Genomic DNA, 24600 nt, shown 5'->3' with positions numbered 1-24600 from the left:
TTGTCGACTTGCGTGCTTCTACTGGGAGGACTGCCCTGATGATTGCGGCTGCTGAAGCTCGGATCGACGCTGCCCGTGTGCTGCTTGATTTGAACGCCAGCATTACCCTCAAGTGCAATGCTGGGTTCACAGCTTTAGAGTACGCCTACCAACATGACAATATGGGCATCATTGAACTGTTTGAGAGTCGATCATCAAAACAATGAACGAAACACGAAGCAAATCGAGCCGAAAGGGGGATCAAGCTGAAGTTCTTCGACAAAACACGCATTAATCCAAGCAGATACACACACTTGTCCACGCACCTCACGCACGATCTTCAGCGACGCCCGATCGTGATGACTATCGAAGGCTTCGTCGTTTGTCCTCCGTGGCGCCGCAGCAATGAGACCACGTGCGAGTGGCCTTTGGTTGCAGCGACCGACATGGGGGTCCCTCCTTCCTCGTTCGTCGCGTTCACGTTCGCTCCATGCCTAATGAGCGTTCGAACCGTTTCGAGTTGTCCATACTCGCACGCGAGATAGAGCGCGGTGGCTCCGTCGGGCAGATGTCTGTCCACGTAGGCTCCTTTTTCCAGCAACATCTCCACCACGGAGGTGTTCCCACGAAACGCGGCACACATGAGCGGCGTCCACTCCTCGTCATCCACAGCCTCAACGTCTGCTCCATGGTCCACCAGGAGCCTCCCCATCTCGACGTTCCCGGCCTCGCACGTGATGTAGAGCACCGTCGCCTTGTTCGGCAGCGTCTTTTCGATGTCCGCTCCTTTCTGCAGCAGCATCCTCATGACGCTAGCTCGTCTGCCCTTCACGGACGCCATGAGCGGCGTCCAGCCGTTGCAGTCGGCGATATCCACTGCTGCTCCGTGCTCCAACAGCACACGAACACAGTCGACGTGTCCGTGCTGAGAGGCGATGAGGAGCGGTGTGGCTCCGTCCGCCTGCTGCTTGTCAATGGCCGCTCCGTGCCTCAGCAGGACCTCGAGCACGTCTGCGTGGTCCTTCCAGGATGCCGCCATGAGGGGCGTCCATCCACGCTCGTCCGGGAGCTCAATGTCCGCTCCATGGGTCACCAGCAGCCTTGCCACCTCGGTGCGCCCGTGCTCACTGGCGATGTAGAGCGCCGTGCACTTGTTCGGGCGCTGCGCGTCGAGCTTGGGCTGCCGGGGCAGCAGCAGCGACACCACGCGGCTGTGGCCGTTCTGTGCCGCCACCATGAGCGCCGTCCAGCCAGCCTTGTTAGTCTGGTTCACATCGGCGCCGTGCTCCAGCAGCAAACGCACGCACTCGACGCGGCCGTCCTCGCTGGCCAGCAGCAGCGCGGAGTAGCCGTCGAACATCTGCTGGTCCACGGGCGCGCCGCGGCTCAGCAGCAGAGCCACGACGGCCGGGTGGTTGTGGTACGCGGCGACCATGAGCGGCGTGCGGCCGTCCGGGCCCGCCGAGTCCGCGCGCAGGCCGCCGTCCAACAGAGACGTGGCCGTGTCAACGCGGCCGCTGGTGCTCGCCTTCATGAGCAGCTCGTGGCCGACGCTCTCCTCGCCCTCGGGTTCGGCTGGAGCGCGCTGGACGCCCGCGTGCTTCTTGGCGGAGCGGCGTCGGTTGCGCGGCTTGAGCATTGCTGGTGCTGGCGCTTGGCGATGGAGGAGTGTGCACTTGATGGCAGATTGAAGAATGAGGAGTGGCGCGCGTCCAGCGATTGGATGGCTACGTTGAAGTGCAAAGAGCCGGCGGCGGTGATGACAAATTACGTGATCAGGATCTAGGAACTGGCTTTGACCTGCTGTAAGCAACGTAAAAAATACGATGAAGGCGAAGTGTGGACTCCGCGGGGGGGGGGGGGTTCATGTTCTTCGCCTCCGCGTCGACCTTCGAGGCACTCTTGAAGGAAGCTATGCAATATGCATCACGAAAAAGTCGTGATGCATGGTAAGGCATTTCTTGCTTTCAACGAACAATTTTGCGATGTTCATGTCGATGAGCTAGCCAATTTCGGGGATTTTTGCATGCTACTTAACTTCGCTCGCAGCTCTCGTCGAGAATGCCATAGCACGACACGGCGGAGATTTTGTTCATACCTTCACTTATTATAGTAGCTCGGAATTCTTTCTACCGTGCCTTCGGCTCCGACACAATTCCAATAACGTTTTGCCTCCCTAGTGAATACATTCTACTACGCTTGAATCACTACACCAAAAACATTAAAAAAAAAAAAATCTTACCGCTAACATGGTTTACCTATTCATGGACCACCTTACTAACACTAAGTCGTACCAAAGCACGGAGAAGCCCTGGATTTTATCATGAAGTAAGTCCTGCTTCTAAGCTACCCATCCTCTGTTTCTGTCGGTGCTTCTTGTGTTGGCGTGAAGTGCTGTAGGAAATCTAGCGTGAGTCGTTCCATTAGATAGAGTTCTTTCGTCGTCTTAACTCGGGTCACCGCGATATAAAATGACGTCTTTTGTGAATTAGGACGCGTTGGATGGCGCAAAGGATCGATAATCATTCGGTCATTCGATCAGCCGTGAGCCCTTGACATTTATCGCTTGCTGGTTGAGGTTAAGTGCTTAGATTGAGAGCAGTGCTGTGGCAATAGAAAATGGGAATAGTGGAAGTCGAAACGACAATTGGCATCGATTGCCGAAAAGTGTAATGTCTGCTCTCAGCCACGCGATTCTGGCGTCGTGGGGACCTGGCAAAAATCACGGATAGCTGAGCCCAGAGACGCCTGTTTGCAGCTACGGGTTTACGGGAGATCAATATTTCGGTATGATCTACCGGGCATATATTATATGACCGAACAACGTAGCCTCACTTAGGGAGCATGAAACCGTAGAATTGTACCAGTTGTACCAGCTGTGAACTATTTGTAGCGCGTCTGTTTTAGGCTGGCGCATGTGTGCTGCCTGGCCTAAATACATGTGACTTAGAGCCCCCGTTATGAGAAAGATGACTACTAGTAACATCCAGGTTGTTCTTATCACGTCTCTAAAAGACTCAAGCAACACGCAACTGGATAATATACTATCCGCACCAGTATAAAACCTAATAACACGTTCGAATCGATGGCAAAAATAATGTGATCACATTATTTTTGCCACCGTATAATTGATTCGTGCAAATGTGTTTATATCGATTTTAGACCAATCGGTTTGATGACCAAAGCGCATTTATTGGTTAAAAAAAGTGCTATTCGTGTGGACGGCGATTATGATGGAGTCTCTCAAGGCGGGGACTGGCGACCGAGACTCGCGGGCACCTCGTGCTGCTGGACACGATGCGCCATCATCTGGAGGAACGACAAAGCGTCAAATTGTCAGCAGCGCACACTACGCGAGGATGTCAGCTTTCACTGCTAGGAGACCAAGCTCAGATCGATGCCGTGTATCAACTTGTTGATATCAGAACTCTAATTCCTCGGCTATGCGAAACGCTTCGTATAGCCGAGGGAAAGGTGAAGGTGCCCGAGCGAGACTTCAACGCTCCGAAAACAAGCTGCAGAAGCGACAGAGCGGTCTCACACGAACGTAAGATCAGAGGTATTCGGGGGTACCCCCGAAACCCAATGTTACCTGCGTACTTTAGCAAATTGGCACTGCTGGGCGCAATTGTCCACACACTCATCCTGCTGCCGCTGAAAGCAGTTCCGGGAGCACTACTGCAGGCAGAGGCAGCAAGCAAGCAAGCCTGGCGTTGTAGAGACAAGAGAAGGCGCGGTTCAGCAACACTTCCGCGAGTTGCCTCCCCCCCCACACACTCACAGCCGGAGGAGAATTAGCTTTGAGCGAAGAATCGCTAGCTCATGCAGTATGCTCAAAGGTACTTGGGGAGGAGGGGGACGTCCACTTTTTATGCGTTCTCAAAATTTGGTTCGTGCAGCTTTCGTGAACATCCAGCATGGGTCAGGGCTTGTTCACTATGTGAGAGTACCTGAGCCCCTCGTCGATGGAACATGAGGAATATTAACCTGGCATTTGAGCCACAGGCGAGTGCCGCAGACAATCCTGGTACAATTGCTATCGCTGGCTGGATCGCGGTCGTCGTCCATGGAGCTTTTGGCTGGCAGGTTTCTCGAATCTGAAGGAGTCCGTCCCAGCGGTGGTGCAAGAGTCTACTCGAGCGCATGCGAGGGAGCTATTACAAACTGTAATTTGGTAAACTACGAACGACTGGCGCAAACCAAGCAGTTGCCACCCGAAGGTGTGCAGGTGCATGGATTGATGCTGGACGGTGGGACCTGGAATCGTCTGGATGGGGCGTTGGTGGCAGAAGCCCAACGGTGGTTCGCCCCACTTTCTGCAAATTTTCATCACAATCGCTACCAAAATGCTCAAGAACGTCCGAGCTGCTCATACTCTGGTCCATACGGAGCCCACGAACCCTCAGTCTATCGTATCGCTTGGACACGCATCGGTGCCACTCGTTCCAGAGACCATCGTCCGTTGCGCAGGGAGTATGCTATCAATAAAGCCTGACTGCAACGGCCTGCATAATGAGATGGAGCAGCGGAATGACCAGTGTTTTTCATGGAAACCGTCACTACTGGATTAGAGGCTCGCTTACGTTTCATGCCCACCAAAATGAGTTAGCTGGATACCATTCACGACCAGGAGACCGACAAGATCTCGTTTTCAACCATGACCGTTTAACCGTTAGATGAGAGAGGCGTGCTGCCCAATTTGGTCGTCAATGCTCAAGCGCATGATGCCACCTCGCATGAGCGGTTCATCGCAGAGAGTTGGCTAGCTGGATTGGACTGAAGTCAGCGACCCATTCTTCTTCCTGCGTTCTTCGACACAGGCGACCAAGCGAAGAGCTTCGGCCGGAAGAATTTGTGAAGAGTTTCGAGCAACATGGTGTACTCTGGTGGAGTGCGTTCCTTCGTTCAAGCTGCGGCGGTGTGTGCGCTCGCCCTGAGCGCCTTGCCTTCGATCCAGGCCAAAGGTGCTACGACGCCGGCTCCGACACAGGCTCAAACGACGTGCGGCATCTCGGACGGCGACAAGCAAGTCGGGATCCAGGTCATCAACGACAACTCGTGTGCGAACGGTGGTCTCGGGTGCTACAACAATCACTGCCGCTACTGCAAGGTGCTGGACACCCCAAAGTCGTCGCACCTCGACACGTGCATCTCCCATGGCGTCGCGTTCACTACGACGTCGACGGTGGCTGTCACTCGCGGTCCCTGTGAGGTGTCGAGTGGTGACGTTGCGGCGGGAATCGCGGCGGTGACGGACTCCGGGTGCTTGTACGGCGGTCTGGGCTGCTTCAATGATCATTGCCGATTCTGTAAGGTTGTGGAGACGCCCCAGTCGGCCGGGTTCATGGCGTGTTCGAGCCTTGACAGTTCTTACAGCCCCGTTGCAACGCTAGCACCGACCGCAGCGCCCACCATTCCACCTACGGCTGTGCCTACTGTTCCGCTCACGGTAGTGCCTACCGTTCCGGCAGCAACGGCGTCGTCGGTTCCGCTGACGACACTACCACCTACGCTATCTCCAGCGGTTCCTCCCAGCGATGCCCCGGCAACTGAGGCTCCAACTCTTCCTCCTACTGATGCCCCGGTCACTGAGGCTCCTACGGTTCCACCCACAGGAGTCCCGGTGACTGAGACTCCAACCGCTCCGCCCACGGATACACCAGATACCGTAGCACCGAGCAGTGGAGTGCTCGGGACTGGCGCTCCAGTTTCCCAGTTGACATGCAGCGTTGTGCCTTCGGCTGGCGATCACGATGCTGGTGTTTCCATCGTCTCAGACCCGTCGTGTGCTTCGGGTGGCCTTGGCTGTTTGAGCGATGTCTGCCGATTCTGCAAGCTGAAGACGACCCCACAGTCCGACCCGTACATGGACTGCGCGTTGGTGAACGGGGCGCCGACTGCGACGGAGGGTCCACCAACGACGGCGATCCCTGGTACTGAAGCTCCGAGCGTGACGTCTGCGACTGCGGATACGGAAGCCCCGGCGGCGACTACAGCGACACCAGGTGAAACGGAGACTCCAGTCTCGACGGATGCCCCCACCGAAGCTCCGACTTCAAGTGATGCTCCCACGAACACCCCAGTCGATACTAATGCGCCTACGCAAGCCCCAGGCGATGCTGAAGTGCCCACGGAGGCTCCAGCCGTGACAGACGCCCCCACTGAAGCTCCGACTTCAAGTGATGCCCCTACGGAAGCCCCAGTTGATACCGAAACGCCCACGGAAACACCAGGCGAGACTGATGCCCCCACTGAAGTGCCAGTCACAGCGGATGCTCCGGCTGTCACAACGGTAGCACCAGCCTCAACAGGAGCCCCAGTTGACACTGGTGCCCCCACGGAAGCTCCAGTCGCGACGGATGCGCCTCCTGCACCCGCAACCACGTGCACCCTCGTGGCATCGGCTGAGGATGCAAGCCAAGGTATCAGCGTCGGCACGGACCCGTCCTGCAGCTCGGGCGGCGTTGGCTGTATCGACGAAATCTGCCGGTTCTGCAAGGTCACGACCTCTCTGCAGTCGGCACCTTACATCGACTGTGCCCAGCTCGAGAATGGATCGTCGAAGTCCGAGGCTCCTGGTGTGAGCGACACCGTTCCGCCATCTGATGCGCCGGCAGTGACACCTAATGCTACAACGGAAACCCCGACCGCTACGACCGAGACACCGGAAGCACCTACCGAGGCACCGTCCACTGTCGCTACTGATGCCCCGGATACTTCTACTGAGACGCCAGCTACTGGTACCGATGGCCCAAATGCAACAACTGAGGCACCGGCCACCGATGCTCCGAACGCGACGACCGAGACTCCTGCCACTGCGACCGACGCCCCTAACGTGGCTACTGAGGCTCCCACTGCCACGGAGACCCCGGTCATTCCGACTGATGCCCCTGTTTCGACTGCGGCAGCGCTACCTGACCAGCAAACGTGCGGTATTGAAGCTGCGGCTGGCGACATCGCGGTTGGTGTTCACATTACGACGGATCTCACGTGCAGCACTGGTGGTGTCGGCTGTATCAACGACTTGTGCCGCTTCTGCAAGGTGAAGACTACGCCTCAGTCCAAAGCCTTCGTCGACTGCAATTCGCTCGGTGGCGCCACGTCTGGATCCGCGGCTCCGGTGGACACTACGACGACTCCTCCTGTCGCGACGACCAATGGGACCTGTGCCTTGGTTGCTTCGAGTGGCGATGCCTCTGTCGGCATCCGTATTGTCACGGACTCGGCATGCAGTGCGGGCGGCGTCGGCTGCATCAACGATGTGTGCCGCTTCTGCAAGGTGATCACCTCGGTTCAATCCGCTGCGTTCATTGATTGCGCCACGGTTGACGGCTACACGCCTGCGACTGAGACTCCGGCAGCTACGACCACCCCCGACGCGACCACAACCTCATCTGCCTCTGCCTCAACCTGCACTCGCGTTGCTTCCGGCGGCGACATTGCAGTCGGTGTCGACATCGCCACGGATACGACCTGCCGCTCCGGCGGTGTCGGCTGCATCGACGATGTCTGCCGCTTTTGCCAGGTCACCGAGACCGCTCAGTCGGCCGCGTTCATCAACTGCACGTTGCTCTCTGGGTACACGCCTCGCGCCGAGACTCCAGCCAGTACTGTGACCACCACAGTAGCCCCAGCTACAGCGGTTAGTACCAATGCACCGGTTTCTCAGCCGGCATGTGGTCTTGTGGTGTCGGCGGGCGATGCGGCTGTCGGCATCAGTATCACCGGCGACGCGACGTGTGCTTCCGGTGGTGTTGGTTGTATCGACAGCGTGTGCCGCTTCTGCAAGGTTACGACCACGGTGCAGTCTGCCGCCTTCGTGGACTGCACCTCAATCGCCGACTTCACGCTCGCTACCAACGCCCCAACTGTAACTTCAACGATGCCTCCGACTGCCTCAACCACCGCTGCACCGGCAGTTTCTACCCCTGGAGGAACCTGCAGCCTCACCGTTTCCGAAGGTGACGCCGCCGTCGGCATCAACATCTTCGCGGATACGTCGTGTCAGTTCGGCGGCGTGGGCTGCATTGACAATGTCTGTCGTTTCTGCAAGACCAGGACGACGGGCCAGTCGGCAGCTTTCGTCGATTGCCCTGTGGCTATTACAACTAATACGCCTGCCGCGACCACGGCGTATTCAAACAGTACTTTGGAGCCTACCACCACGGATGCCGATGCTGCGACTCCGACTGACTCAAGCGTGAGCGTCGATGCTACTGAGACCCCGGTTACCACCGATGTGCCTACGGAGACCCCCGCTGGAAATGCTGTGACGGAGGGCCCTGTTGGTACGGACAGTCCTACGGAACTGCCCAGTGTTGACACTACAATCCCAGCCACAGCAGCTCCTGGCGCAAACTCGGATGCGTCCACGGATGCTCCAGGCGTCACCACGACTGCTACCGACGCGACAAGCGATGCCCCGACCGACGCCCCTGTTGTCGACACCGCCTCGCCGACGCCCATCGATACTTCGGATATGCTGACGGAGGCCCCTACCGTCACCACTGAGCCACCAACGAAGGCCCCGCTGCCTACAGCCGATGGCATCGATGACGATTGGGAGGGCTCCGACTCGAAGTACGCCGACTCGGATTCAACCTATGATGACTCGGAAGAGTCCACAGAGGGAAAGTGAAGCAACCCCGACTTACCAACAAATGCTACGGACACGTAGACGTATCTCCAGCTTGACTCCTCACGCTAGCTCTATCGATGCTGTGAAGCAGTCACCATTCGCCTTCACACTATTGCATTTTTACTCGATACAAAGCTGCATTTATAGTCACCAATCGAAATTATTTTCGCTTTACCAGAACAAATTGATTAAAAAAAATATGCTCCTTGAAACCTGCCCCATTCGCTAAAAAAAACGCTGTACCAAAGCATCAAAGTGAACGATGCATTTCTTTACCGTTTTGCTGGCAACTAACAGTTGGAACTGCTTCGTCGCAAGCGTGCTCTTTGAAGTACTTTACTTTTTAGCTATATTTTATTCATGCAAATAGATATGCATGATCCCGGTACCTCTTGATTTTTTTCAGCACACATCGCACGGCACGTTCGCCTAATTCGAGAAACCAAGTACACATCACCATACTACCAAAAAAGTTCGGCTAAGAATGCAAGTTGTCTCCAACTCCAGTCAATCAACTAGGCTGATCATTCCCCCATTTTCCCTCTCAGGTGCAAGCCACCTCGACCCAACTTCTTCCAGACCCAACCAGTCTCCTCCAACACCATGGTGTACTCCAGCAGCCGTGTCGGAACCAGAACGCTCATCAAGGCGGCGGTGCTCTGTGCCCTCAGCCTGAGCGCCATTCCGTCGGTGCGCGCCGACGGCTCACTGGCTGCTAGCTCGTCCACCGAGGTCGACGTCTGCGGACTTTCCGACGGTGACAAGAACGCCGGCATTCGTGCGATCGATGACAGCTCATGCGCGTCGGGCGGCCTCGGTTGCTTCAACGACCACTGCCGGTTCTGCAAGATCCTCGAGACGCCGCAGTCGTCTGCGTTCGAGAACTGCACGGCGTTCGGCGCCGACTTCCCCACGATGGCTCCGTTGGTAGCGTCCACTGGCGCCTGCGAGGTGTCGAGCGGTGATGCGGCCGTGGGTATCGCTGCTGTGACTGACGATTCGTGCCTGTACGGTGGGCTGGGTTGTTTCAACGACCACTGCCGCTTTTGCAAGCTAACCACTACGGCTCAGTCGACAGCTTACCTGGATTGCACGCAATCGACAAGTGGTAGTTCGACGACGGGAGCGCCGTTCGCGGATAACTCCGACCTCTCGGATGAAAGCGATTTCTCCGGTGATGACTCGGACTCCAAGGATGACTTAGACCATGGGGATGACTCGGCTTCAACGGATGACTCAGATCTCACCGACCGTCTTGTTGAAGATCACAACGGCGGTCTGTAATACGTTTTCAGGACATGATAACGTTGGGTAAGACAAATTGTACTGACACGCTAGAAGAAGATTGATTTTATTCGATTCAAAGAACATTAGCAAATAATTCAATTGAAGCCATACCGCTCGGGAATCACTTCATTACAAAAGTGAGTTTCGTCGCAGTCATTTAGTTCTAATTTACCTAACGACCAGCTAATGTCACCCTGGGTGTAACGAGGTGGGTGGGCCACCCACCTCGTTACAGTACGCTTCGCCTTGTTCTTAGATGATCCGATTCCAAAATCTATACAAGCACAGCTAAATTCACAACCACGCGGTCTCACCTCAATCTGAGAACCAAGCACAAAACTCAAGCTTAAAATTGATGGCGATGGATACTGGTTTTCTAGGATTCAAATCGTCTTAGTTTGTGTACTATTAAGTATACTTTTTAAAATATATAATTCTGTATTTTTACTAAGACAGCCAACAACCGGATTTATCCGCCGATTCAAATTATGTCAATGCCAGAGAAGAAATAAACTGCACCAGTGGTTCAAGGCCGTCTTGAATCACTGCCGCATCGTCGAACAGGTTGGAGAGTGGCCTGGTTCACCATCCTCTAATTGAACAACACGTCCAAACGCCTTTCGTGCACGGTAAGTTGCGCGTGGCAGAGATGCTGTACCGGTAGACACCCTCGGTGAGCATGTCGAATTGTAAGTGATTCTCGTGTATGGAGACAAAAGTGCTCCATGTTTGTTCAACACTTAAACACTTAAAGAGCAATAGACTTCAATTTCCCACCCAAAATGTTGACTGGTTAACAATTTCCCCTAAAAAAAAAGTGAATTCTATGAAGCAATGTCTACGTCAGAGTACGATCCTACGTATCCGGATTACAGCGATCAATGATTGCTTTTAAGCCATGCTTCTCTGGATAATAAGACAAAGCAACTAAAAATTTTGGTCCGTCCAACCTCTTGTTTTTGGAAACCCACTACCGCGGGTTCGTGTCCTTACGACGTGGGCTCCGTAGGCGAGACTGCAGCAGTGCGCAGTATCGGAGTCGTCTAAACCGCAACAAACTCAATTTGGAAGCGCACAAAATCTCAACTTTAAAAGGGGTTAACCCTTTTACCCTCGGCAGAAGAGTGTTCGGGAATCTTGCAGTGAGCGTACCACCGAACGTGACATCTCTATATAGAGGGATATACTAACTAGTTGCCAAGTGTCAGGCCATTCCATCCCGAACACATCTTTTTTTATTATATATCGATAGTTTATTCATTTTCTATCCACACTCAACCATGGCCTACGAATGCAAGTTAACATGCGCGTATAACACACACTTTTCTAATAAACAAATATTTTTTAAAGTTAAATGGGCCAATCATGATATTGGATATCCAAAAAAAAACAAGTTGTCAATGCTAAGAACTGGCAGCAAATCGACTTCGACGCACAGGACAACTTCCATGATCTTCTTACTTCAGTTCCTTCAACTTCAATTGCAGCTTGGTCTTCAGCTTTGCTGTCACCCAAAGAGCCACGATACCACAGTCCAACAAAATGCATTTGAAAAGGAGTGGTCTGAAGTGTAGTCGCACTTTGTCTAGTCGCACCTGAGCGTTCTCGGGGAGTTCTAGCGGGCATACGGTTTGGGGGTTATGCAGTAGTGGCAGGAGCCGATGGCGGTTGGTTTCACCCCGAAACCGGAACACCGCTGATATTCCGTTGACTCTTCAATCGGCAGGCATAGCAAGCGGACTTTTCCACCTAGCATGATCTCATAGCCCTCTCCTTCCCTGCACGTGCAGATAAGCGCACAAGTACGTGTTGGGGTGGTTACGTTTTAAAAATGTGGTTGATGATAAAGAAACCCGAAACGGAAGTTAGATTGCCAGTCTCACCAATGGAGTTATGCAAGTCCATCAAGGCAATCCATTCCTCAACTCACTCCCTCAGGTGCAAGCCACCTCGACCCAACTTCTTCCAGACCCAACCAGTCTCCTCCAACACCATGGTGTACTCCAGCAGCCGTGTCGGAACCAGAACGCTCATCAAGGCGGCGGTGCTCTGTGCCCTCAGCCTGAGCGCCATTCCGTCGGTGCGCGCGGACGGCTCACTGGCTGCTAGCTCGTCCACCGGGGTCGACGTCTGCGGACTTTCCGATGGTGACAAGAACGCCGGCATTCGTGCGATCGATGACAGCTCATGCGCGTCGGGCGGCCTCGGTTGCTTCAACGACCACTGCCGGTTCTGCAAGATCCTCGAGACGCCGCAGTCGTCTGCGTTCGAGAACTGCACGGCGTTCGGCGCCGACTTCCCCACGATGGCTCCGTTGGTGGCGTCCACTGGCGCCTGCGAGGTGTCGAGCGGTGATGCGGCCGTGGGTATCGCTGCTGTGACTGACGATTCGTGCCTGTACGGTGGGCTGGGTTGTTTCAACGACCACTGCCGCTTTTGCAAGCTGACCACTACGGCGCAGTCGGAAGCTTTCATGAATTGTACGGACTTCAACAGCACTGCCGGCTCGGCAACCGATGCACCGGTAGACACTTCGACGGACGCTCCCGTCACGACGGTGGTCGCTGACGGCTGCACTCTCGTGCCTGCGGCTGGCGACGTGGAGGTCGGCATCAGTATCGGAACGGACCCGACGTGCAGTGCTGGCGGCCTCGGCTGCATCAACAATGTTTGCCGCTTTTGCCGTGTGACGACCACTGCCAAGTCGGCCATCTACCTTGACTGCGCATTGCTTGGGACCAGCGCTGCTGGCTCCGGAACTGCTGGCACGACGGATGTCCCGACAGAGACTCCGGCGGCAACGCTGACTGTGGTCGGTGATTCGACTGCTCCAGTTCTGGTCGAAGCCCCCGTAGCAACTACTGCAACCCCGGTTGATACTGTCGAGACTCCTGCTGCGACGACCGCAGCTCCAGCAGGCAGTACCGACGTGCCGGCTGCGACGACTGCAGCCCCGGTCGTCACCGCCGACTCTCCAGCGGCGACTACAGCGGCCCCAGCCACGACGTGCACCATCACGCCTTCGGTGGGCGACGCAGCTGTCGGCATCAGCATTGTCACCGACCCCACGTGCGTCTCTGGTGGTCTTGGCTGCATGACCGATGTCTGCCGTTTTTGCAAGGTCACGACGTCGCTCCAGTCGGCCGCTTTCATGGACTGCGCGCAATTCGCTACGGGCGGTACGACCTCGACCGCCGACAACTCGGATCTCTCCGACGAGGGCGACTCCTCCACTGACGACTCGGACCTCACGGACGATTCTGCTTCCGGCACCGAGTCACCGTCTGTGACCCCTGCTGCGCCGGACGCGACCACCGAAGCCCCGGTCACAACTGAGACTCCTGTTGCTACCGACGCCCCGGCTGCTACGGCGGCCCCGGTTCAGGGAGCCTGCACTCAAACCGTCTCGGACGGCGATGCCGCCGTTGGTGTCCAGATCGTCACGGATGCTTCGTGCAGTGCCGGCGGCGTTGGCTGCATCGACAACGTCTGCCGATTCTGCAAGGTGAGAACCACCGATCAGTCCGCGGCTTTCGTCGACTGCACGTCGATCACTGGAGCCACGGCGACCACGGAAGCTCCTACTGAAGTCCCCACTGAGGCTCCGACCGAGGCCCCCACTGAGGCTCCCACTGAGGCCCCGTCAGAGGCCCCCAGCGGTTCAACCTGCACCCAGACGGTCTCTGAAGGAGACGCCGCCGTCGGTATCAAGATCGTGACGGACACGTCATGCGTGAACGGCGGCGTGGGCTGCATCGACAACGTGTGCCGCTTCTGCAAGCTCACGACCACGGACCAGTCCGCCGCCTTCGTCGACTGCTCGTCGATCGAGGGCGGTGCGAGTGCCGAGGCGCAGGTCGCGAATCCCTCTGATGAAAAGTCGACGCAGCTGGCAACCAGCGAGAACTCCAAATCCGTCGCGATCTTGAGCCGCGCTCAGATTTACGCCGCTCTGGCGGGCTGCGTCGCCGCCGTTGCCGCCGTGGCTGTCGTTGCACGTGCAGCCAAACGCGCATCGACCAACAGCGCCAACCCGAACGAGCCGGCCGACGACAACGAGGCCGATGACGCCGAGAGCGGCCAGCGCGTGTCTCCTGGCCCCGTGCCCACGGAGGAACCCGTCACGGCCGATGCGTAAGCGATGCCCTTTCACCTCTCTCTACACCACACCTTCACTTAGTGACGCACAAGTCCATCTTAGCGTAGCGAATCGAAATCCCCCCACCCCACGATATCCTAACACCAACAATCGCAGCAACAAGTTGCCTTTTTATCACTTCAACTACTTTGGTACACTGTACCACATCTTCCCGAACAGATCCATCCTTCCAGCAACATTACCTCGTCATTTGGAAAATGTATATCTCGAACCCTAACCCAGCACAACATACCCACTCCAAGTCATAACGTAATGTTACTCGAATGTCGCTCCAAGTCGGCGTGCCGCCATATTCGACACATTTTCCTCCGAGTGGTTGGCCGCACCCTGTGCCGCCCGCGCCCGCCGCCCGTCCGAGCCCCCCGAGGCTGCTGGAGGCCCCCGCTCAGGCGCAGCAGCGAGCGACAAGCCGTACGCTCCCGTGCGCTCCACGCCGCCGCGCAGAACGCGTCGCAGGCGTCGGCAGAGAGCTCAGACCGAGAGGATTTCAGCAGTCGAGGATTATTCCAACTGAGAGGGAACCATGATGATGCGAGCCGCGTCGTCGCCCATGGAGCCTCTGAACAAGAATATTTTGCTGGTAAGTTGCGGCAGACGGAGGAAGATACAGTAGGGGGGGTTGGAAAGATATCCGGGGGGAACTCACAGATTTTATTTGTTTTGTTTTTATTTGCTTCGTGGGATTATTACAGGCTGGAGAGGTAATCGCCGAGAAGTGGAAGATCGGAGAGAAAATCGGAGAGGTAAGACGATGAATTTTTTTTCTCTCTCCCTCTTCTTTGTTATAATATTTTTTTACTAATTCTTTATTTTAATTATTATATGTATCTTTTTTTATTCGCTGACGGCAGGGCACGTTCAGCCAGATCTACTCGGCGTACTCGATCGAGAGTCGGGACAAGGTGGCGGTGAAGGTGGAGGCGCCGAGTTCTCTCAAGCCCGTGCTGGAGTGGGAGAGCTTGATCCTCAAGAGCCTGCAGGACTGCCCCTACGTGTGCAGGTACTACTACCACGGCAAGCACGGAGACAGCACGGTGCTGGTGATGGAGCTGCTGGGCGACAGCATGTCCATGCTCCGGATGTCGCCGGACTCGATCCACGGAGTGCCGTTGGCCAAGGCGGTGTCGGTCGGGCTGGAGATGCTGGACTGCATCGAGGCGTTCCACCGACACGGCTACGTGCATCGGGACATCAAGGCGTCCAACTTCGCGCTGAGTGCTATTCCGGAGCGCAACCCGATGAAGCAGGCGCGGTACTACATCATCGACTTCGGGCTGTCGAGGCAGCACATTGACGAGGACCGACAGGTGCTGCCTGCTCGCCAGGTGGCCGAGTTCCGAGGTACGTCCATGTATGCGTCGCTGAGTTCACATCGTCGACAGGAACTGGGCCCCAAGGATGATCTGTGGTCGTGGTTCTACCTCGTCATGGACTTTTTGCGCGGCGAGTTGCCGTGGGCCGCTGATGCGCAGCTCAAGAACCGTCAGACTGTGCTGAGTCTCAAAGAACACTTTACGGAGAAGAACCCGAGCTTGTTGGTGGAGGGCCTCCCGGGTGCCACCCAGTTGATCGAAATGATGGACTACCTCCAGTCGCTGAAGTACGAGGACTTCCCGGACTACGCTAAGATTCGCAAGCAACTTGAAGCTGTTGGGGAGAGCTCCCTAGTATTAGACAATAGCGACAGCGGCGACGAGGAATCAAGCGCTGACAGGAAGGAAGCATTGGCAGTTGCTTCTGTGTCTGCAGTTGATTGGAGTGCTATTAAATCGGAGCGTGAGCGAGCACTCCAATGGGCTGGGAAGGCCGAAGAACAGAAGGACAGCGATGGAGCATCTAACTTACTGATGACGATTGCTAAACGATACAAGACCTTCTTCGACACCGAAGAACTGTCGTTCGAGGAGCGGGTGCGGGTACAGAGTGCCGTGTATCGCATTGAGAAGAAGTCACGCGCGAAGTCAAGTTTTCTCGCTCCTCCACCCATTCAGAGCTTTGTGAAACGCCGTCAGTCCGAGCAAAAGATGCGTTCGGACGCACTACGAAAGCGACGTGAACGTGATTTTCAGGTGCGCCAGTCTTTGGAGCTTCAGAACGAGCAGCGGATGGCAATGGCCGCTTCCACCCACGGGTCAAGCGAGATTGTGCACGGTATAGCGAGCGGGGAGGGAACACCAGAGATGCAGAATGGAGCTAAGCGGCCAGTGAAGTCAGAGAGTTCCATGGAGGTTTCGGATAGTGAGAACCTCGATACAAGACAACGTAGTCACACTGCCGGCGACAAAGGTGCCTCCCAAGCTCAGACAGACGCACGTCCGTCTGTGCCGATAGCTCACCATCAGCCTCCATCCGTGATGCCTCCGGCGCCTCCAGGAAATCGGTGGGATCGCGTTTCAAGTCACGGTGCACCTGTCCCCCCGCCCCCTCCCCCACCCGGTATGCCTCCATCGGCACAGCGTCCTGGACCGTACGGACACCTGCCTCCCCCCCCTCCTCCGCCAGCAGGGCGATTTCCTCCGAATGGTGCCATTCCGCCTCCACCGCCCGGGTTCCCTCCCAACGGAAGCCACAACGCATCTACGCACGCTCCGCCGCCCCCGCCGCAGCGCATCGGAAATTTCGATCCCCGGTACGGTTCGGGACCGAGCCGACAGTACGATGTCCCAGCGGAAACGAGAGAGGAACACGCGTTTGGCTACCAGCGACTCCAGAAATCTCCGCGAGAGAGTCAAGGTCGACACTATCCGCCGGATACGAGAGAGGATCGTGGATATGGCCCTCAACGGCAGCAGAAGTCTCCTCGTGATTCCGTGCCCGAACGACACTTCGATGCGCCCAGGGAGACGAGAGAAGAACGCGGTTACGCTTACCAGCGGCCTCAAAACTCACCACGAGAAAATTCTGCTCGTAATTATGATACCCCACTGGAGGCGAGAGAGGATCGTGGATATGGCAATTATCAGCGCCCCCAAAAATCTCCTCGAGAGCAGTATCTGGTGGAGGGACCGCCAGCCCGTCAAGAAAAAGAACGATATTATGAAGGAAAGCGACCACGCTCACGCTCACGATCGCAGCGGCATGGAGGGCGTCGCTCACGGCACCGATCTTACTCTCGATCGTCGTCGCGTTCTCGATCAAGGTCGTACTCTGTGTCCCCATCGCGCTCGCCCTCTCTGTCTCCATCACCTCCAAGCCACTCACACCGCCGCAGTAGTCGAGATTACACTGAACGCCACCACGGCTATGAAGGCAGAAAGGTGGAAACAAAGAAGGCTTATTCACGCAAGCAGCGCGCACGCTCACGCAGCAGCTCAAGATCGCGATCAAGATCAAGATCACTGTCTGCGTCACCACCGGCCAAGCGCTATCGTCGACGCTCGTCTGATTTAAGTCTCTCCAAGTCTTCGCACCGCCACTCTTCCCACTCTACGTCGCGTCGCCGATCTCACTCAAAGGATTACCCGCAGGAGTACTCAAAGGAGCACTCAAAGGAATACCCGAGGGAATATCTGAAGGAATACTCGAAAGAGTATTCGAAAGGATACCCGAAGGAATACGTGAAGGATTATCCTAAGGAATATGTGAAGGGCTACACGAAGGAATACGCCAAGGACTATCCCAAGGAGTACGTGGAGAACTACCCAAAGAAGTATCCTTCAAAGGACTACCCACCAAAAGATTATCGCCGCCGTTCTCCCTCGCCTGATCGCCGACACTCGCATTCCCGGGAGCCTCAATATCGGCGTTCTCCGTCGCAGGACCGCCACCGGTCGCACTCGCGAGATTACGGCCGAGAGGAGGCGTCTTGGGGGGTGGATATTCGTTACAAACAAGACCCGACCCCCGAAAAGCACCGCCGTTCTTCCCGATGGCAGCCAAGGTCGTAAATGGGATGTGTACATGGAGGTTGGGAGAAACAAAACTGACCGTAGCGAATTGACATCAAAAAGCGAGTCGTGCAGACTAGGGATTCGATTGGAGAATGCACGGTAACAATGTAGTGGATCCATGAACACGCACAAGTGCCGAGAACGAATTCTCTTGAATTTGTTGGCGTCTGACTTCGTTTTTGTATGAAAACTTTTGCGTTTCTTGTGCGTTTGTGCGCACACGAATTCGTTTTACCCCTGGCGACTTTTCGAGCGACAATCCAGATTGCTCGCTTGCTTCTAATTGGGCAAACCCGTCTAAGTGCGGACTCTAGAATGGTGTGGCATACTCCATATCGCATTTAACACAGATCGTGTTGTGTCAAGGGGGGAGTCCTCCTGGGGGACGGAACTGGGAGACACTGGTGATAATATAACCTTCTTTAACCTTCATAAGCTTCAACGCGTAGCAACAGCAAAGCATCAGCTCATAATATGAGCACCTGCTTTGCTGTTGCTACGCGTTGAAGCGCGAACATTCCCGCAGGTTGGCTGTGGCAGGATTGGTTCAGTAGTGTGGATTTCAGTATGGGAACTATGATGACGGCGCCTCGGGAAGAGAGGGTGGGTCGGGATGCACCGAGTAGCTGTTGACGCCGACGTGTTTTGCCCAGCGAGAGCGCTGTTCATTGTTTTCATGGTGTTGGGGGGAGATCCTCTCTTTGGTTCTCAAGTTTCCATTCCCCCCCCCGCTTGACTGAAGTCTTCGCATTTGACTTCGAGGTCATGTTAAAGACACGATCCGCCTCCGCATAGTGGTTTGAGACGAATTTCAGGGTTAAGACACGTTTGTGTTGAAGGCAGCACACTGCAACGTGCAGCGGTCCTGGCGTGACACGAAACTGGAAACTATAGCTCCTCCGCGCTTTGCAGGGCTGTTAAAAGCTCATGACGATCCTCAACTTCAATATGCATGGGTGCCTCCACCGAGGCGATGAACGCTCTCCTGCGACTCTGCAAGATGCATGGTGTTTGCTAGGCCTTGCGTCATGTTGCCGCAGCAAGATCTCACTTTTCAATTCTCCGTCTAGGCGTCGACCTGCCGTATCCACCCCGGTTTCCGCTGGTTCGACCAACACTTTCGCAACGATGGCAAGAAACTCAAGAAGCTCGAGAAATTCTGATCTGGAAAAGAACGACCACACGTACTTCGACGTGGGCACCCCAGAGCCTGTCAACCACCTGCACCACCTGACCCCGGTCGAGACCGTGCCGTACCTGGTCAAGAGCCAATTCGTCAAGGCGATGATGGCCGAGTTTCTCGCCATGTTCGTAACCATGCTTTTTGGGTTCTGCTGCATGCTGCAGACCGTCCTGAGCAGCGGCACGGACGGCAGCTTTGTGACCATCGCGCTGTGTTGGGGACTCGCCTTCTTCTTTGGCATCACCATCGCTGGCGGCGTCTCTGGCTCACACCTGAATCCGGCCATCACCACGACGCTGGCGCTACTGGGGATGTTGCCTTGGAAGCAAGTACCATTCTACATCCTGAGTCAGCTTCTGGGTGCTTACGTCGCCTCGTTCTTCGCTTACATCCTCTATCGCCCGATGCTGAACGAGTTGGACCCGAACCGAATGACAACGCACACCATCTTCGCGACCTACCCACACGAGAATGTGGGTAACTTCACGTGTTTTGCGACCGAGGTCGTAGCGACGGCGCTGTTAGTCATGGGAATCCTGGCGTTGCTGGACCACCACAACCGTCCTATCGGGGAAAAAGCCGCACCGGCTGCCATCGGCGCGTTGGTGAGCACGATCGCCATGGGATTCGCCATGAACTCGGGTCTGGCCATGAACCCTGCTCGGGACTTGGGCCCTCGCCTGTTCATTTGGAGCGCTGGCTGGGGCTCGCGCGTGTTCTCGCTCAACCACTACTACTTTTGGGTGCCCATTGTAGCTCCGATCTTAGGAGGTGCTGTCGGTGCGTTCATATACGAGGGGATGATCGGCTACCATCATGCGGAGAAGAGCCGTGGCCCACCCCCGGAGTACCGATTCTAGGGTTTGCATGCTCAAACACGCGAGACTGTAACTCGTCCGCTACGCCCCGAGAAAGAGCGTTGTGTTGAATATACCTATTCATCGAGTGTTAATCCCCAAATCCTTGTTGACGATTCAAATGTCCTTAGGCGAATGTCTCCCCGCAATGGCGAGTCAAGCTAGATCCGCAACCGTCCCATTGGGAAGGAGGCCGTACACGCCTGTCCTCGGTGTGCTGGGTGAGTACGATTGCTATGGGAATCGCCACGAACACCTTGTTATCAACCCTGTTCGAGATTAGGTCCTGTGCTGGCTGTGGACCACCCGCGCTCTCACTTTACCACTACCACTTCTGGGTTCCCATTGTGGCCCAGATCACGGGTGGCACTGCTGGTGCCTCCGCGTGCAAAGCACTGATCGAGTGCTGATGTTACTGGGCCGATATCGGATCGAGAGGAAGTGTGCCTTCAAATCGGTGTTTGTTCCGTGCCGACCAGGTCACGTGCAGGACAACGCTTCGTGCAATAGTCCAAAGAAAGTGAATAGATTCCGCGTCGTCATTTAATCCTCCCACCCAGACCGAGTCTTGTAAAAGGCAGAGCATTGCCGTCCAGCCCGCAGAGTACACCAATCGGCGGCAATAGCTTGCCTGCTGTGGCTCAGCAGCTGTAGCTCACTCGAAGAAAAGATGACACGCGATCTTACGCACTGGCGGAGGAAGCACCACTCTACAAAGTAAGATGAAAATTCCGGCAGGCAGAAGACGGGTCTACAAGATCCTAGAGCGTAGGCAATCCAAGGGCACTTCCTGCTCTTCGAATCGATACCGAAGGAGTTGTTTGGGCCTGAACGACAGCTAGTAAATCAGTTCACATGCATCTATACGTTATACTAATAGTTTTCCCTTTGCATTTATGCATCTAAGTTGCGCTGCAACACACACAGCGCTTAGTTCCTTACTTAAGTACATCACTCACGTGTAGACAGACGACTATGCTGCGAACGGGTTCAGCGGCGTTGCGAACTCTTCGTCATCGCTGGGGTCGCTACCGAAAGAGAGAACGCCGTTCTTGTCCTTGCTGCCGAGGGCGGCCCCAGTCGTGTTGCCCCTCGCCGTCGTCGGCGAAGGCTTGAAGTTGTGTGGTGCTGCGAGCGGCTTCGGGGGTGGCACGGACGCTGCTCCGCCTCCGAAGAGGGAGAACACGCCGCCAAACAGCCCCGCGCCTTCGTCGTTCGCCTTGCTGTGAGCCGCCATCACCTTCTGGTGCTCCTGTGGACTGAAGTCTAGTAGTGTCGAGATGACAGGCACCAGCTGCTCCTTCTCACTCGGTACTTGGCTCTCGATGTACTTCATAACGACATTCTTCAGGTACTGTAGTAAAAGCGTAACAATTAGTCACCGAGAAATCCAAAACAAAAAACATGGCTGCGTCTGTACCTCAATGTTGATTGCCTGGGTAGAATGCTCGCTCAACTCTTGTAGCCGCTGCTTCTGTCGGTTGGCCTCTTCTAGCAGTGCCGAGGTGTCTTCGTACTGTACGACAAACGAAATAGATGCGTTAGCTTGGGCATCAAGGAGAAGTGGTTCATAATTGCATGGCGCACCTTCTTCTGGAAGAGATGTGACTTCGTCTCCAGCTCATTCAGGTGAAGTTTTAGCCGCACAACTTCGTCATCGCCTGCTGAGGCATGCGCGGTGCCATTGGCACCATTGACTGAAGTCATCTTTGACGGGAGCGGGATCGGGCACGAGTCCGCGACCGCAGCAGCGATGTGTTGGTGCTGTTCCTCAATCGTGGTCTGATGCAGGAAACTGTTGTTTCCTTCCACTTCAAACAACGACCGCGACGAGGAAGCTGTCGAACGCCTTTCCTTCTCGGTCGGCGACGATGCAGGTGAGTATGAACGACGTCCAGCTTCATTCGAGGCAAGGGATGCGGCAGCTGCGAGTGCAGCCTGGAGCTGCTTAGACAGCTCCGTGATCTCGTCCTCCTTCGCCTGAACGGCCTCCTCCATCGATTCATTCTGCGTACGGACGTTCTCTCGGAGAGCAGTGATTTCGACGTTCAGCGCCTCGTTGCGCTCCGTGAGATGTTTCACCTGCGCCTCCAGAGAAGCACGCTCGTTCTCGGATGCCTCCTCCAGCCGTGCTACGTCCGCCTTCAAGGCATCGATTTCAAGACGCAGAGACGCTTCTTCCGCACGCTTTTCCGCCTCCAGCGCGTCGCGGGCGCTCTGCGCAAGCGAATCTGCTGTACTCTCGATGTCCGCCATCCGTTTGCGACTTTCCTCTAACTCCGCTTCGAGAGAGCTAACTCGACCCTTCGCAGACACCACCTCCTGCTCGAGTTTGGTTGTGTTCTGCGCAGCCTTCTTCAAATTTAGCTTGTTCTCGCTCGACGCCTTCTTGAGGGCAGTGTGTGCACGCTTCTTGTACGTTTCGAGTGCAGCGCGTGCAGCGTTGGCGCCCTCCGTTTCGGCCTCTACTTGGAGCTTTAACTTGACAACCTGATTCTCAAGCTGAGAAATGGTTTTCCGCTGCAGACCAGTACTGGCGTCCGTGGCAGAACGAAGTTTTTCGATGGTTTCGTTAGCAGAAGACAACTGGGATTCGAGCTCCATCCGTTCAGCCTCGCGCTTCTGGTCAATCTCCTCCCGAGCGGTTCCCGCTTGGAAATGCTCCTGTTTGAGAACCCGTACGCGTTCCGCTGTGGTCTGCAGTTCCAGCTCCTTCTTCTCCACAACCTGAGCGAGCGCTGACATTGACTTTTCCAACTCGGCGAACTTCACTTGAGCAGCTTCCTCACGCGCGGTAGACTCAACCACCAACGATTTTTTCTGCTCATGCAAGGCGACATCATGTTGTTTTCGCATCTGAGCAAGTTCGTCATCATACGCCAGAACACGCTTCTTGAAGTTCTCCATCTGGCTCTCGCGTTGCGTCTCGGCCTCTGCGAGCTCCTCGCCCGCTTGGCTCAACTGTTCTGCCAATGCATCCCCATGCTCACGAGATGATGCAAGTTCCGCTTTCAATGTTTCAAGCTCCGCAACGTTTGCAGAGCGCTGAGCATTCAGTTCTTCATACGACGTCGTCAAATTGTCGTTGGTGGTGGTTTGCTGTGCCAACCTGTCCTGCAATTCCTGCAGGTGTCCCTTCAACCGTTTATACGCCGCCATCACCTCCTCAAGCTTCGACTTCAGCGTGGAAATGACTTCATCCTTCTGTGCAATGCTAATAGCATAGTTTTCTTCCTCGGCCGTCTTTTGCTCACGAAGGAGGTTTACTTCCGCTGAGGCCGTGCTGGATAACTCGGATAGTGATGCCACTTGTTCCTTCAAGGCTTCGATTTCCTTCGCTGAGGTTGCTTCTATAGCCTCCACTTGCTCGCATAGCTGAGCTTCCCGCTTGCAAACACGACTTTGAAGGGTTTCAATTTCCTTGGCCGCTTCCGCAAGCTCCAACTGATCAGCTTCTGACTTCGACTCCAAATCCCGAATCCTCTCAACGTGCAATGCAATCTTCCCGCCAAGCGCCACCTTCTCCTCGTTCAAATCAACCAACATCAAACCCTTCTCCTCCAAAACAGCATCCAACGATTTACGCTCCTTCTCCAGCGTCTGGATGCGCTCCTGCAGACCTTCCGCCTCGGAGCTCTGCGCCTCACGGTGAGACTCCATCTCGCTCAGGGCCTGACTCACAGTCTCGCGCTCCTCCTCCGCCGACACAACGCGTGCCTCGGTCTCGGACAGCTTCTGTCGGATCGCCTCCAGCGTCTCCACCGTCTGCGCCTCCGATTCCTTCAGGCTGCGGATGGTTTCCTCCGATGACTGCGTCTCGGCCTCACGCTGGCTCTGCAGCTCCTGCAGCTCGTTCTCCAGCGTCTGGATGCGCTCCTGCAGACCTTCCACCTCGGAGCTCTGCGCCTCACGGTGAGACTCCATCTCGCTCAGGGCCTGACTCACAGTCTCGCGCTCCTCCTCCGCCGACACAACGCGTGCCTCGGTCTCGGACAGCTTCTGTCGGATCGCCTCCAGCGTCTCCACCGTCTGCGCCTCCGATTCCTTCAGGCTGCGGATGGTTTCCTCCGATGACTGCGTCTCGGCCTCACGCTGGCTCTGCAGCTCCTGCAGCTCGTTCTCCAGCGTCTGGATGCGCTCCTGCAGACCTTCCACCTCGGAGCTCTGCGCCTCACGGTGAGACTCCATCTCGCTCAGGGCCTGACTCGCAGTCTCGCGCTCCTCCTCCGCCGACACAACGCGTGCCTCGGTCTCGGACAGCTTCTGTCGGATCGCCTCCAGCGTCTCCACCGTCTGCGCCTCCGATTCCTTCAGGCTGCGGATGGTTTCCTCCGATGACTGCGTCTCGGCCTCACGCTGGCTCTGCAGCTCCTGCAGCTCGTTCTCCAGCGTCTGGATGCGCTCCTGCAGACCTTCCACCTCGGAGCTCTGCGCCTCACGGTGAGACTCCATCTCGCTCAGGGCCTGACTCGCAGTCTCGCGCTCCTCCTCCGCCGACACAACGCGTGCCTCGGTCTCGGACAGCTTCTGTCGGATCGCCTCCAGCGTCTCCACCGTCTGCGCCTCCGATTCCTTCAGGCTGCGGATGGTTTCCTCCGATGACTGCG

The 24600-nt window shown here is 55.9% G+C and overlaps 7 protein-coding genes across 7 annotated transcripts; 5 read left to right on the top strand and 2 right to left on the bottom strand.

The window, feature by feature from the left end:
• Window positions 1-319: 319 nt before the first annotated feature.
• On the bottom strand, window positions 320-1618 carry IUM83_16547 (ankyrin repeat, PH and SEC7 domain containing protein secG-like; the record flags this gene model as incomplete). The annotated part of the gene is made up of 1 exon (XM_067941435.1): window positions 320-1618. The coding sequence occupies one exon, from the start codon at window positions 1616-1618 to the stop codon at window positions 320-322; it is 1299 nt and encodes a 432-aa protein (XP_067783289.1).
• A 3234-nt stretch (window positions 1619-4852) lies between these two features.
• IUM83_16546 (mucin-like protein) lies at window positions 4853-8617 on the top strand (the record flags this gene model as incomplete). Its single annotated transcript, XM_067941434.1, has 2 exons — window positions 4853-5186; window positions 5757-8617. 2 exons carry the CDS (start codon window positions 4853-4855, stop codon window positions 8615-8617), a joined length of 3195 nt encoding a protein of 1064 aa, XP_067783196.1.
• Window positions 8618-9220: 603 nt separating this feature from the next.
• IUM83_16545 (ck1 ttbk protein kinase) lies at window positions 9221-9901 on the top strand (the record flags this gene model as incomplete). Its single annotated transcript, XM_067941433.1, has 1 exon — window positions 9221-9901. The coding sequence occupies one exon, from the start codon at window positions 9221-9223 to the stop codon at window positions 9899-9901; it is 681 nt and encodes a 226-aa protein (XP_067783288.1).
• A 1996-nt stretch (window positions 9902-11897) lies between these two features.
• Window positions 11898-14042, top strand: IUM83_16544 (WRKY transcription factor 19; the record flags this gene model as incomplete). The annotated part of the gene is made up of 1 exon (XM_067941432.1): window positions 11898-14042. The coding sequence occupies one exon, from the start codon at window positions 11898-11900 to the stop codon at window positions 14040-14042; it is 2145 nt and encodes a 714-aa protein (XP_067783287.1).
• Window positions 14043-14586: 544 nt separating this feature from the next.
• On the top strand, window positions 14587-17950 carry IUM83_16543 (CK1/TTBK protein kinase; the record flags this gene model as incomplete). Its single annotated transcript, XM_067941431.1, has 4 exons — window positions 14587-14643; window positions 14756-14806; window positions 14915-15973; window positions 17531-17950. The coding sequence occupies 4 exons, from the start codon at window positions 14587-14589 to the stop codon at window positions 17948-17950; spliced, it is 1587 nt and encodes a 528-aa protein (XP_067783286.1).
• A 1131-nt stretch (window positions 17951-19081) lies between these two features.
• On the top strand, window positions 19082-19996 carry IUM83_16542 (putative aquaporin; the record flags this gene model as incomplete). The annotated part of the gene is made up of 1 exon (XM_067941430.1): window positions 19082-19996. The coding sequence occupies one exon, from the start codon at window positions 19082-19084 to the stop codon at window positions 19994-19996; it is 915 nt and encodes a 304-aa protein (XP_067783305.1).
• A 970-nt stretch (window positions 19997-20966) lies between these two features.
• On the bottom strand, window positions 20967-24571 carry IUM83_16541 (Ran-binding protein RANBP1; the record flags this gene model as incomplete). The annotated part of the gene is made up of 3 exons (XM_067941429.1): window positions 20967-21347; window positions 21414-21509; window positions 21581-24571. The coding sequence occupies 3 exons, from the start codon at window positions 24569-24571 to the stop codon at window positions 20967-20969; spliced, it is 3468 nt and encodes a 1155-aa protein (XP_067783285.1).
• Window positions 24572-24600: the final 29 nt, after the last annotated feature.

This window comes from Phytophthora cinnamomi (assembly GCF_018691715.1).
Source record: "Phytophthora cinnamomi strain GKB4 chromosome Unknown Contig100, whole genome shotgun sequence".
Lineage (NCBI taxonomy): Eukaryota > Oomycota > Peronosporomycetes > Peronosporales > Peronosporaceae > Phytophthora > Phytophthora cinnamomi.
Note: the sequence above shows the minus strand (reverse complement) of the source record. Positions and strands in the feature narration are given on the sequence as shown.